Raw genomic sequence first — 14,856 nt, 5'->3', positions numbered from 1 at the left:
CTACTTTGAAGAATCTGTTTAACACTTTTTTGGTTACTACATGATTCCATATCTGTTATTTCATCATTTTGATGTCTTCAAGATTATTCTACAATGTAGAAAATAGTAAAAAATGATGAAAAACTCTTGAATGAGTAGGTGTGTCCAAACTTATGACTGGTATTTTACTGGTATTATATATATACAGTTGAAGTTTAGGTACATTTGAAGTCGGAAGTTTACCTACACCTTGGCCAAATACATTTAAACTCAGTTTTTCACAATTCCATTTAATCCTAGTAAAAAATCCCTGTCTTAGGTCAGTTAGGATCACCACTTTATTTTAAGAATGTGAAATGTCAGAATAATAGTAGAGAGAATGATTTATTTCAGCTTTCATTTCTTTCATCACATTCCCAGTGGGTCAGAAGTTGAGAATTTGGTAGCATTGCCTTTAAATTGTTTAACTTGGGTCAAACGTTTTGGGTAGCCTTCCACAAGCTTCCCACAATAAGTTGGGTGAATTCTGGCCCATTCCTCCTGACAGAGCTGGTGTAACTGAGTCAGGTTTGTAGGCCTCCTTGCTTGCACACGCTTTTTCAGTTCTGCCCACAAATTTTCTATATGATTGAGGTCAGGGCTTTGTGATGGCCACTCCAACACCTTGACTTCGTTGTCCTTAAGCCATTTTGACACAACTTTGGAAGTATGCTTGGGGTCATTGTCCATTTGGAAGATCCATTTGGGACCAAGCTTTAACTTCCTGACTGATGTCCTGAGATGTTGCTTCAATATATCCACATAATTTCCCTGCCTCATGAAGTTATCTATTTTGTGAAGTGCACCAGTCCCTCCTGCAGCAAAGCACCCCCACAACATTTTTATTTCACCATTATTTAACCAGGTAGGCCAGTTGAGAACAAGTTCTCATTTACAACTGCGACCTGGCCAAGATAAAGCAAAGCAGTGTGACACAAACAACAACACAGAGGAATATGGAATATGGAATAAACAAACGTACAGTCAATAACACAATAGGGAAAAAAACGGGTGATGCTGCCACCCCCGTGCTTCACGGTTGGGATGGTGTTCTTTGGCTTGCCAGCCTCCCCCTTTTTCCTCCAAACATAACGATGGTCATTATGGCTAAACAGTTCTATTTTTGTTTAATCCGACCAGAGGACATTTCTCCAAAAAGTACGATCTTTGTCCCCATGCGCAGTTGCAAACTGTAGTCTGGCTTTTTAATGGCGGTTTTGGAGCAGTGGCTTCTTCCTTGCTGAGCGGCCTCTCAGGTTATGTCGATATAGGACTTGTTTTACTGTGGATATAGATACTTTTGTACCTGTTTCCTCCAGCATCTTCACAAGGTCCTTTGCTGTTGTTCTGGGATTGATTTTCACTTTTCACACCAAAGTACATTCATCTCTAGGAGACAGAACGCGTCTCCTTCCTGAGCTGTATGATGGATGCGTGGTCCCATGGTGTTTATTCTTGCGTACTATTGTTTGTACAGATGAACGTGGTACCTTCAGGCGTTTGGAAATTGCTCCCAAGGATGAACCAGACTTGTGGAGGTCTACAACCTGCTTTCTGAGGTCTTGGCTGATTTCTTTTGATTTTCCCATGATGTCAAGCAAAGAGGCACTGAGTTTGAAGGTAGGCCTTGAAATATATCCACAGGTACACCTACTATTGACTCAAATGATGTCAATTAGCCTATCAGAAGCTTCGAAGGCCATTACATAATTTTCTGGAATTTTCCAAGCTGTTTAAAGGCACAGTCCATTTAGTGTACGTACATTTCTGACCCACTGGAATTGTGATACAGTGAATTATAAGTAAAATAATCTATCTCTAAACAATTTTCGGAAAAATGACTTGTGTCATGCACAAAGTAGATGTCCTAACCGATTTGCCAAAACTATAGTTTGTTAAAACAAGAAATTTGTGGAGTGGTTAAAAAACAAGTTTTAATGACTCCAACCTAAGTGTATGTAAACTTCCGACTTTAACTGTATATATAATATCAAGAAGCAGCCCCTACATAAAGGCACATTTCCAGTCAAATACACTGTGGGACTATTCCAATTGACCCCAGCCCACGCCACCCAACGTCCTCCATCATCCAACCCTGTGAGCAACAGACACAACTCTAGAGACTCTCTGCAAAACTAGTTTTAATCGTGTGTCTTCACTACGTGGCCGGATACAGCAGAGGGTTTAGACTAGTTACCACAAATACAAAGTCAAAATGTACTATATTGTAAAAATGCATGAAAACAAAAATTTCATTTTTGGTCTTAATTTAAGGTTAGGGTTGGGCATAGGGTTGGCAGTGTGGTTAGGGTTAGGGTTAGGTTTAAAATCACATTTTAAGAAGATCAATTGTAGAAATAGGCGGGGTTTATGACTCTGTAGATGTGGCAACTGGTGATGACCCCAGCAGAGAGGAAGAGGCAAAAGCGAGAGGATTTACTCAGCCCAAAATCTGTCAGCGTGAGATAATTGTTTTTGTTTTACCTTAGTGGAGATATCCTTTTTTTCTATGGAGGTCTATAAGAGTTTCGAATGCCTTAAGGCCGTATTGATCGAATAGAAGTTTCGCATTGTTTAGTCTGTTAAAATGTGCTGATATAATTGGATGCATGTGGAATTCTGACAACTTTGAGAAAAACGACTTGGTTTTGCCTGTTGTTCACACGCGTGTCTGCCCTCTCATTGGCTAGAATTGTCCCAGCTGTTCTCGCCTGCCTTCGATCACTGAGCACATTTCCATTGTTAGAGCGGTCACTCAGCTATCTTGTCAATATATTACATCATCTTTGTTACCAGTCGAACCAGTGGTAGGTAACGGGCTCACTCAGGTAGGTTTTTAAAGCAATCCGTTTTTAATATCTCTTCGAAAGTCTAGTTATTACAAGCTGACAAGTACATAAAGACGTTTTAGTATTGTTTGTTAGCCAGATGTATTGCTCTCTGTCGGATATGCTAATTAGTGTATGCTAAGGTAACGTTAGCTATCCAGCTAGCTACCAGCTTCATTTAACGTTAGTTAACTTGTCTCTCATCTTTATGAATGACCCAAGTTTTTTTTTTAAAGATAGCCTAAGCTACGTTTGTAAAGTAGCATTGTGTCTCTTTAAACGAAGTGTATTAATTATTTAACATTGTCACAATGAACCAACAGGTTTTGTTGACATATGGCACAACTATGTAAACATCATTAGCTAACTAGCTATATCCTGTGGCTGGCTACACATCATATTTGCACTCAGCCTTTGGTGGTAAAGATTAAGTTAGTTAACAAGCCAACTAGGTCAATGCTTTTCTGAATCAATTCTGATTTAGAAAGGTCCAGCCACATCTCAATTTAAATCTGATAGTGGTCCCTCCACATTTGAATGGTTTCACACAGTAGCAGTTCTCGCACAATCAATATCCTGTTTATACGTGTCAATGATGTCGTGTCCATGTACACTTGGGACCTGCGACGCGTCTCTTATCTCCATTGTCTACAGTGTTGGGAATGCAGCCGCCACTCCCGCCAGATGAAGTCAGAGAGCTGGTGTGTTCCTGTCTTCACAGGGACCCAGTAGCTGCTGACCTGAGATGCAGCCTGTTTGTTGCTGCTGCTCAGAGCTACAAGAGGGACTCACTGCTCAGACCCTACCCCCCCAGATATATCAGAGACACTGACACCAAGGAGTTTGATGAGCTGGTGAGGAATTAGACAGGACAGAAAACACTGATATTTTCCCATATCAAAAGAGAATGTTTGACTTATAATTTAAAACTTTAAGATGCAGCCTTTCTGCTAGAATTCAAACACATTATTCAGTGTCACTGTGTACCATACCTGTCCAGTTGGTGATGCAATGTACTGTAATCAGTACTGTACTGTGTTGATGTAGTCGGCTCTCCTAGGTTATAGACTGCTCTTGTGTTCCTCCCAGCTGTCAGATGTGAGCAGTTTGCCTGGTGTGAGGGAGCTGGTGAGATTGAGACCTGGCAAAGCTGACCATCATCTGGCCCTCACACACTGGGTTCTCTTCTCCAAGAGCTTCGCTGTGAAGACACTACAGAAAGACGAGGTAAAGGCAAAGTCAATAACATGGTCACCTCACTATCAACATTCTCAGATTATTGGATGTTCCTGTCAGCTCAGCATTACCATCTTATAACCTACACCTAGCGTTCACGTCAAGGGGTTTGTATCTCTTGGCGTAACTGCTAAGGTATTCTGCTGACAGTTGCTGGTCCCGGGTTTGAGTCCTGGCCAGGGCGGCCCTTGAATATCCCTGTTCCCTTTCTCCTCTCTGCTGCCCCTTCACCAGTATGTCAAGCTCTGTAACCTGACAGAGGCTGAGGGGATCTCTACGCCGGTCCCGGACTTCCTGTTTGAGCTAGAGTACTGCGACCAGATGAACGTTAAGTTTGAGAAGACGCGGGCGGGACGTGACCTCTTCTATGCATTCCACGGCAGCCGACTGGAGAACTTCCATTCTATCATACACAACGGACTACACTGCCACCTCAACAAGGTCAGTGCAGAAATGTGGCAGTCCCACCAGGCCTGTCATGATGGAGATGATCTTTGGTTCCCAGTAGCCCTACTTGAGTATATATGGTTGATTGATATGTTCACAGATAATTGTTATGTTGAGTCAATAGCCAATATTAGCTATAGCGTCATTTGAAGTTGCAGAGTCAAATCTAATAATTTGTCAGACCATTTTTTTTTTAAATTGACAGACTGTTGTGTTTGGTGATTTTCCCCCACAGACGTCATTGTTCGGAGAGGGCACCTACCTCACCAGTGACCTCAGCATGGCGGTCCTCTACAGTCCCCATGGCAACGGTTGGGGCGACAGCCTCCTGGGACCGTTGCTAAGCTGTGTCGCCATGTGTGAGGTCATTGACCACCCAGACGTCAAGTGCCAGGTAAAGAGGAAAGGTACGTTTGCACAACCGCTAGGATACTTCATAACAGATGAGTGAAGACCCAGTACAGGCAGGGGTGGATATGACTTTCCTCTGAGTCTGGTTCCTTTCAAGGTTTCTTCCTTCTAGGGAGGTTTTCCTCTGCTTGCTCTTAGGGGTTGAGGCCGGGTTACTGTAATGCACTTTTTTTATGTTTAAAAAAAAAAGGGCTTTTTGATTAAATTGATGGACAATGCTACAGAAATGTAAACAACAGCTACCTCCTAAACCCTGTCAATAATTATTTCCCTAAACCTGTTTCAGACTCTGAGACCATTGACCGGCAGCGATCCAGAGCCAGGAACAGTGAAGGAGGAGAGGTCCCTCAGAAGTACTTTGTGGTCACCAACAATCAGCTGCTCCGAGTCAAATACTTGCTAGTGTACTCTCAGAGAAGACACCTGTCCAGGTTAGTACCTGCTAGTGTACTCTCAGAGAAGACACCTGTCCAGGTTAGTACCTGCTCGTGTACTCTCAGAGAAGACACCTGTCCAGGTTAGTACCTGCTAGTGTACTCTCAGAGAAGACACCTGTCCAGGTTAGTACCTGCTAGTGTACTCTCAGAGAAGACACCTGTCCAGGTTAGTACCTGCTCGTGTACTCTCAGAGAAGACACCTGTCCAGGTTAGTACCTGCTAGTGTACTCTCAGAGAAGACACCTGTCCAGGTTAGTACCTGCTAGTGTACTCTCAGAGAAGACACCTGTCCAGGTTAGTACCTGCTAGTGTACTCTCAGAGAAGACACCTGTCCAGGTTAGTACCTGCTAGTGTACTCTCAGAGAAGACACCTGTCCAGGTTAGTACCTGCTCGTGTACTCTCAGAGAAGACACCTGTCCAGGTTAGTACCTGCTCGTGTACTCTCAGAGAAGACACCTGTCCAGGTTAGTACCTGCTAGTGTACTCTCAGAGAAGACACCTGTCCAGGTTAGTACCTGCTAGTGTACTCTCAGAGAAGACACCTGTCCAGGTTAGTACCTGCTAGTGTACTCTCAGAGAAGACACCTGTCCAGGTTAGTACCTGCTAGTGTACTCTCAGAGAAGACACCTGTCCAGGTAAGTCACCTGTATAGATGGAGCACTACTCTTAAAGTCTAACACCTCTTTGACAAACTGCTAACTGGATGCACAAATGCGGTCAAATATATTGGCACCCTTGCTCTTTACAATCGAGCAGAATGTTCCGTTTTTTTTCTTTTCAAAACTGGTTCAATGTTACCTGCAATTTACCACATGTGAGAGGATAAATTACACAGTAAACAAGAATCATTGCCTCCAATGAAATGTATTTGAATTTAGAATAATTTAGTCCAGGCCATTTTTACTTTATTTACTTCAATTTCACTTTAGATTATTATTATGTTTTTTTGGTCCTGGGCATTTGTAAATCAAACAAATACATTTTTGAACTTCAAGTGATTTGATAAAAAATAGTGAATCACGCAAGTGTGCCAATATATTTTACCATCTGTGTTATCTTTGCTGCCCTCTAGTGGTGTGTTGGGAAAAGGATGGGAAAGGATGAACTTTCCAGCTTGGCGTCAACAGCCGCTTCAGATTTTCATTGCCGTTCCAACTCCTATATGCGTTTTACTTCTTCTGTAGTGCAGATGTAGTCTTTTGACTTGTGTGATGTGATTTTTGTGATGTTTCCAGACATTCCCAGGGCAGGTCGTGGCTGGTCAGACATCACTTTGCCATTATGATGAGTCTCTACCTACTGCTTCTCATCTTCATCGGTACCTTCAACTCCACCACATTCCTCTCCTTCTGGAACCGGCTCTTCCGGTGATGTCACAATCACAACACTGGCTCTTACGGTGACGTCACAAACACAGGAGGACACTCTTCCGGTGACGTCACAGAACGGTCATGGTGCTTTTCCACTTCAGCCCAAGATGGTTCAGCCTGAGGCTTTCTATGGGCTTAAACCCTGGTGTTTTTACTAGGGAAATAGTTTCCTTTCCATCCCTTGGGCTTGACCCTAAGGCACGAGTGTGAAACTCATTCCACGGAGGGCTGAGTGTCTGCAGTTTTTCGCGCCTCCCTTGTACTTGATTGATTAATTAAGGTCACTGATTAGTAAATAACTCCCCTCACCTGGTTGTCTAGGTCTTAATTGAAAAGAAAAACCAGCAGACACTAGACAATCCATTGAATGAGTTTGACACTTCGAACTTGGGAAGAGCAGTGTGTCAAGTTCAACAACATGTGAAATTTCAACAGTTTCTTATGAGAAGGAATAGTTCATCTAGACATGGACCATTCTTCTCATTCATAGTGCCTTCCCTAACACAGAGACAGACCAGACGGACAGACCAGACGGACGGACAGCACAGGAGACGGACAGACCAGACGGACGGACAGCACAGGAGACAGACAAACCAGACGGACGGACAGCACAGGAGACAGACAGACCGGACGGACAGCACAGGAGACAGACAGACCGGACGGACAGCACAGGAGACAGACAGACCGGACGGACAGCACAGGAGACAGACAGACCGGACGGACAGCACAGGAGACAGACAGACCAGACCGGACGGACAGCACAGGAGACAGACAGACCGGACGGACGGACAGCACAGGAGACAGACAGACCGGACGGACGGACAGCACAGGAGACAGACAGACCGGACGGACGGACAGCACAGGAGACAGACAGACCGGACGGACGGACAGCACAGGAGACAGACAGACCGGACGGACGGACAGCACAGGAGACAGACAGACCGGACGGACGGACAGCACAGGAGACAGACAGACCGGACGGACGGACAGCACAGGAGACAGACAGACCGGACGGACGGACAGCACAGGAGACAGACAGACCGGACGGACGGACAGCACAGGAGACAGACAGACCGGACGGACGGACAGCACAGGAGACAGACAGACCGGACGGACGGACAGCACAGGAGACAGACAGACCGGACGGACGGACAGCACAGGAGACAGACAGACCGGACGGACGGACAGCACAGGAGACAGACAGACCGGACGGACGGACAGCACAGGAGACAGACAGACCGGACGGACGGACAGCACAGGAGACAGACAGACCGGACGGACGGACAGCACAGGAGACAGACAGACCGGACGGACGGACAGCACAGGAGACAGACAGACCGGACGGACGGACAGCACAGGAGACAGACAGACCGGACGGACGGACAGCACAGGAGACAGACAGACCGGACGGACGGACAGCACAGGAGACACACTGGACGGACGGACAGCACAGGAGACGGACAGCACAGGAGACAGACTGACCGGACGGACAGCACAGGAGACACACTGGACGGACGGACAGCACAGGAGACAGACAACACAGGAGACGGACTGGATGGACGGACTGCACAGGAGACACTCTGGGCAGACGTACAGCACAGGAGACGGACGGACGGACAGCACAGGAGGCAGACCGGACGGACAGCACAGGAGACGTGGGCAAATAGGACAAACACCTTAACACTGTTTCCCTTTCATGAGTTTTCCACCTTGCATCCCTTTGTATGTACAGTATGCATGGTTATCACTGCTACGGTTATAACACCCTCACATGCTGACAAGACCGCCCGCGTCTCGTGAGCGAGCGTTGCAAAATAAGTGTACACATACATGTTATTCAATCATTGCGTCCACACTGTGCACGCGTGTCAACGAGCGTCTGCCGTAGACAGCCAGCGCTTTGTGACGCTTGATGTTCTGCAAGTCCTGCGTCTCCCTTCTCCTCATTGGTTTTTAGGAGTGTATATACCCACATGGGTGATTGAAAGATGAACTGAGGTCCACTCTCCAGTTGGTGGTGGAAATGCACCTTAAAAGTTGGTTGCCAACCGCCATGTTTATTTTTGATTTATTTCACCTTTAATTTAACCAGGTAGGCTAGTTATTTCACCTTTATTTAACCAGGTAGGCTAGTTATTTCACCTTTATTTAACCAGGTAGACTAGTTATTTCACCTTTATTTAACCAGGTAGGCTAGTTATTTCACCTTTAATTTAACCAGGTAGGCTAGTTATTTCACCTTTATTTAACCAGGTAGGCTAGTTATTTCACCTTTAATTTAACCAGGTAGGCTAGTTATTTCACCTTTAATTTAACCAGGTAGGCTAGTTATTTCACCTTTAATTTAACCAGGTAGGCAAGTTGAGAACAAGTTCTCATTTACAATTGCGACCTGGCCAAGAATAAAGCAAAGCAGTTCGACACATACAACAACACAGAGTTACACATGGAGTAAAACAAACATACAGTTAATAATACAGTAGAAAGATAAGTATATATACAATGTGAGCAAATGAGGTGAGATAAGGGAGGTAAAGGCAAAAAAAAGGCCATGGTGGCGAAGTAAATACAATATAGCAAGTTAAACACTGGAATGGTAGATTTGCAGTGGAAGAATGTGCAAAGTAGAAATAGAAATAATGGGGTGCAAAGGAGCAAAATAAATAAATACAGTAGGGGAAGAGGTAGTTGTTTGGGCTAAATTATAGATGTGCTATGTACAGGTGCAGTAATCTAAAGTCCGAAGAAGAAGCCTGAAGGAGGAGAGATTACTAGAAACTAACTAGGTTTCCCCTTTTATCTGTGGATTAATTATCGGAGTAGAGGACCTTGTGCATTTCAGGTAAAATAACAACCCAAGGTTTATATCCCAGGACAAGCTAGCTAGCAACAGCAAGATGGCTAGCTATCTAAATGGGACAAATTAGCTAGCAACAGCAAGCTAGCTAGCTAAATTGCCATATGTTTAATGCTTTTTGACCTGGGTGAGCAAAATCAACATGCGCGCGATGGCGGACGCACGCGGAGCGGTGTGGTCAGCACAAGACTGTTTTCACATGAAGGAAACCATGCTTTGAGTCATTTCATGTTGTTAAAAGTAAACGTTATCATGGACTACTATGTAATATCGCTGAGTCTACCTTTTTAATCACTAACAAACAAGTTTTGAGGTCAATTTCAGTACATTGAAATTTCATATTTCCTTCATTAATATGTCATTTAGCAGACGCTTTTATCCAATGCGACTTAGTCATGCATGCATATGGTTTACGTATGGGTTGTCCCGGGAATCAAACCCACTATTCTGGCGTAGCTAGCACTACAGAGGACCATTGAAAAGCATTGAAGATAATAGAAATTTCAGTGTACTTCCTAAAATAACTGGAATTAAAATGGAATTGACCCTGCTAACAAATATACAGTGCATTCGGAAAGTATTCAGACCCCTTGACTTTTCCACATTTTGTTATGTTACAGCCTTATTCTAAAATGCATTAAATCCCCCTACACACACAATACCCCATAATGACAAAGCAAAAACAGGTTTATAGAAATGTTTGCAAATTTATAACAAATGTTAAAGTATTCAGAACCTTTACTCAGTACTTTGTTGAAGCATCTTTGGAAGCGATTTACAGCCTTGGCTCCAATCAATTGAATTTACCACAGGTGGACTCCAATCAAGTTGTAGAAACATCTCAAGGATGATCAATGGAAACAGGATGCACCTGAGCTCAATTTTGAGTCTCATAGCAAAGGGTCTGAATTACTTATGTAAATAAAGTATTTCATTTTTTTTTTTTTATTAAAACATTTTCAAAAATGTCTAAAAACCCGTTTTCACTTTGTCTTTATGGTGTATTGTGTAGATGAATGATTTTTTTTAAATCCATTTTAGAATAAGGCTGTAATGTAACAAAATGTGGGAAAAGTGAAGGGGTCTGAATACTTTCCCGAAGGCACTGTATGTTAAATTGTGCTCAGTTTTTTTTATTTTTTTTATAGTTGCATAACTACTTACCTTTTGCCTGCATCTGCCTTACGCTTAGCGAATACAAAATACTGCTAAGATTGTTCCTTTCATCAGTAATCACTGCTATATCAGTCTGCAATAGTGTACTTCTGGGTTGTGTTCATTAGGGAACACAGTAGCCAAATGTTCGCAACAGAAACAAATGTATTTCTTATTGGACAAGGAGTCCTGTCAATGTAGTCCTTGTATCTGTACATCTTTGTGGTCAACGTCTTTGTTGTTCTGTTTATTTTACCTCATGACAAGTGAAGGACTTTCCACGGTTGTTATTAAACGGTTTGAGTTGGCTTATGCTTTGCTGTTGTACTTTTATAATGAGAAACCACTTGAATTTGTCAAGAGAACCCTAATTCTTGAAGAGCTGTTTATATATTCTTTATACATAATTTAATTGTTTTATTGTTATAAGATATTCCCAAAACAATCATATCAAATAAAATGTGCTTTTGTATCGCTTATGACATTTTAATTTCTTACAGTTGATCTTAATCGTAAAAAATACATTTGGGATTTTTTTCTCCCTTTTTTTGAGACAATTACAAGATTAGAGAGCTAGAATAGCTAGTAGACTGTTCTCTTAAACTCAAGGGATTTGAGGAGTATTCAGATATTTCTATGTATAAAAAAGTGAAAATAATTGTAGATACTCTTGGTGTAGATAGTATTGGTGACTGTGGCATGTAAATAAAAACTTACTGGTTTGTTGGATGATCCACCAATTGGCCAAAAGTATGTGGACACCTGCTTGTTGAACATCTCATTCCAAAATCATGGGCATTAATATGGAGTTGGTCCCCCCCCTTTGCTGCTATAACAGCCTCCACTCTACTGGGAAGACTTTCCACTAGATGTTGGAACATTATTACAGGTACTTGCTTCCATTCAGCCACAAGAGCATTAGTGAGGTCAGGCACTGATGTTGGGCGATTAGGCTTGGCTCGTAGTCTGCGTTCCAATTCATCCCAAAGGGTTGAGGTCAGGGCTCTGCAGGCCAGTCAAGTTCTTCCACACCGATCTCAACAAACCATTTCTGTATGGGCCTCGCTTTGTGTACAGGGGTGTTATGCTGAAACAGGAAAGGACCTTCCCCAAACTGTTGCCACAAAGTTGGAAGCACAGAATCTTCATTGTATACTGTAGCATTAAGATTTCCTTTCACTGGAACTAAGGGGCCTAGCCTGAACCATGAAAAACAGCCCCAGACCATTATTCCTCCACCAAACTTTACAGTTGGCACTATGCATTCGGGCAGGCAGTGTTTTCCTGGCATCCGCCAAACCCAGATTCGTCCGTCGGACTGCCAGAGGGTGAAGCGTGATTCATCACTCCAGAGAACACGTTTCCACTGCTCCGGAGTCCAATGGCGACGAGCTTTACACCACTCCAGCCGACGCTTGGCATTGCACATGGTGATCTTAGGCTTGTGTGCGGCTGCTCGGCCATGGAAACCCATTTCATGAAGCTCCCAATGAACAGTTATTGTGCTGACGTTGCTTCCAGAGGCAGTTTGGAACTCGGTAGTGACAGTTGCAACTGAGGACAGATTAATTTTACGTGCTTCAGCACTCGCCGGTCCCGTTCTGTAAGCTTGTGTGGCCTACCACTTTGCGGCTGAACCGTTGTTGCTCCTAGATGTTTCCACTTCACAATAACAGCACTTACAGTTGACTGGGGCAGAGTCCTTCAGTAAGGCCATTCTTCTGCCAATGTTTGTCTATGGAGATTGCATGGTTGCGTGCTCGATTTTATACACCTGTCAGCAACGGGTGTGGTTGAAATTTGCTGAATCCACTCATTTGAATGGGTTGTTCACATACTTTTGTGTATATAGTGTACGTCTATAGGTGTAAACAGAGAGTGTAGAATGGGGATATTATCCTGTGGAGAGATGAGAAGGACCATAAAAGCTTTGAAACACTTGTTTGATGTATAACTTCCAGTTGTGAGTGTTATTGGTCTGTGTGTTCCTCCATATTGTAACTTTGTCATGCTGCCTGTCCGTGGGAATGTTTTATGACACCTGGATCGCTGAAGGTCCATTCTTATCTGTGTTTATTATCAGTGGATAAACAACAGGACCAATACACGGGCTTGATAACAGTGGCGGCTAGCTAGCTTTGTTCACCGAGGAGTCTGCCATACACAAACTATTATGTTAATAAATCACTGCCTGGTCTGTCCCTGTCAATGTTCTTGGATATGAGCTATTGGATAGAAGAGGAAACACTAGTTTAGTCAGTAAGGATGGATTTACGTAAATGCTTTTGAATCGTAGTAATATGGAAATATGTTGTGCAATCCTGTATCAATAGTTTACTTACAAACTTAAAACATTTAGCAAAGGGTCGGTTTGCGTAAAACAATTTATAGCTTAGCATTTTATGACTTTAATCAATAATATTTCTCAACTGATATTTTAATCAATAAATACAGTATGTTCCCTGGGACCAGATTTATTAAACATTTGCATTAGAACAAAGTTGGTTCCAGAAGAAAGTTAATAGCTGCAAAAAACATCAAAGCCAAATCACTAATCTTGTCAGTTTAAAAAAATATATATATTTATCAACCTTGATGTGCCTTTGTGCCCTACATTCCCTCTGGAAAATAACAGATGCAAAGTTTAAATGTGTACCTAAACATCCAAACTCGGTGGATAATATATTTTTTAATGCTTTCAGACTGTGGCCTACTTAACTGTGGTTTATCAGATTTCACAATGTTTTATTAATTAATACCGTTTGGAATTAAAATTGTGCAGAGAAGCAGCCGACATCTTGATTATTTTTTAATCACCGTCCTTTAATTGTATCTTGTGTGGTGTTTCAGAAGCCTGTGATTGTAACTGAGATATCAAAAAAATGTCTGTGCAATGACTGATAACTTGGCTGCTCAATGAAAGCCTACTCCTCACAAAAATTACCACCTGTACTTGTGAATTAGTATTTTTTTCTTTCTTGATCACTATTTCTTCACCAGAATGCACTTTATATAAGCCAGACAGACATCTGAAGGACATTCAGAGAACAACCAGCCTATTGTTGGGCCAGGCAGTATTCCTGTCTTCTACTGACTTTGTTATAGTCGGCTCATAAAGTCTGTTATTCAGTAACCTCTATGCAGGTGTTCAGAAACACCCCTTGATATTTTTCCAAATTTTTTGTTACAGCCTGATTTATATATATATTGTCACTGATCTACACACGATACCCCATAATGTCAAAGTGGAATTGTGTTTTTAGACATTTTTTTTAAACAAATTCATTAAAAATGAAAAGCTGAAATGTCTTGATGTCAATAAGTATTCAACCCATTTGTTATGGCAAACCTAAATAAGTTCAGGAGTAAACATTTACTTAACAACTCACATAAGTTGCATGGACTCACTCTTTGTGCAATAATAGTGCTGGCTGCATGATGGTGCTGGCTGCATCATAGTGGTGGCTGCATCATAGTGCTGTCTGCATCATAGTGGTGGCTGCATCATAGAGCTGGCTGCATCATAGTGGTGGCTGCATCATAATGGTGGCTGCATCATAGTGCTGGCTGCATCATAGTGCTGGCTGCATCATAGAGCTGGCTGCATCATAGTGGTGGCTGCATCATAATGGTGGCTGCATCATAATGGTGGCTGCATCATAGAGCTGGCTGCATCATAGTGGTGGCTGCATCATAATGGTGGCTGCATCATAGTGCTGGCTGCATCATAGTGCTGGCTGCATCATAATGGTGGCTGCATCATAGTGCTGGCTGCATCATAGTGCTGGCTGCATCATAATGCTGGCTGCATCATAGTGGTGGTTGCATCATAGAGCTGGCTGCATCATAGTGGTGGCTGCATCATAATGGTGGCTGCATCATAGTGCTGGCTGCATCATAGTGCTGGCTGCATCATAATGCTGGCTGCATCATAGCGCTGGCTGCATCATAGCGGTGGCTGCATCATAGTGCTGGCTGCATCATAACGGTGGCTGCATCATAGTGCTGGCTGCATCATGGTGCTGGCTGCATCATAGTGCTGGCTGCATCATAGTGGTGGCTGCATCATAGTGGTGGCTGCATCATAATGGTG

At 43.1% G+C, this 14,856-nt stretch overlaps 1 protein-coding gene across 1 annotated transcript; it reads left to right on the top strand.

Annotated features, from left to right (window-relative positions):
- The first annotated feature begins 2,443 nt into the window (after positions 1 to 2,443).
- On the top strand, positions 2,444 to 7,263 carry LOC129854921 (protein mono-ADP-ribosyltransferase PARP16-like). Its single transcript, XM_055922098.1, has 7 exons — positions 2,444 to 2,846; positions 3,501 to 3,700; positions 3,936 to 4,073; positions 4,317 to 4,523; positions 4,765 to 4,936; positions 5,227 to 5,371; positions 6,617 to 7,263. The coding sequence occupies exons 2-7, from the start codon at positions 3,509 to 3,511 to the stop codon at positions 6,750 to 6,752; spliced, it is 990 nt and encodes a 329-aa protein (XP_055778073.1). The 5' UTR covers positions 2,444 to 2,846; positions 3,501 to 3,508; the 3' UTR covers positions 6,753 to 7,263.
- Positions 7,264 to 14,856: the final 7,593 nt, after the last annotated feature.

Source organism: Salvelinus fontinalis, chromosome 5, assembly GCF_029448725.1.
Source record: "Salvelinus fontinalis isolate EN_2023a chromosome 5, ASM2944872v1, whole genome shotgun sequence".
NCBI lineage: Eukaryota > Metazoa > Chordata > Actinopteri > Salmoniformes > Salmonidae > Salvelinus > Salvelinus fontinalis.
This window is presented reverse-complemented; position numbering and strand designations above follow the sequence as displayed.

What these genes read in the sequence shown, in the direction of transcription:
- LOC129854921 (XM_055922098.1), top strand. Translation starts at nt 3,509, where the DNA reads ATGCAGCCGCCACTCCCGCCAGATGAAGTCAGAGAGCTGGTGTGTTCC. An exon ending in CCAAGGAGTTTGATGAGCTG is followed by an intron (nt 3,701 to 3,935) that starts GTGAGGAATTAG and finishes TGTTCCTCCCAG; the next exon opens with CTGTCAGATGTGAGCAGTTT. An exon ending in CAGAGAAGACACCTGTCCAG is followed by an intron (nt 5,372 to 6,616) that starts GTTAGTACCTGC and finishes TGATGTTTCCAG; the next exon opens with ACATTCCCAGGGCAGGTCGT.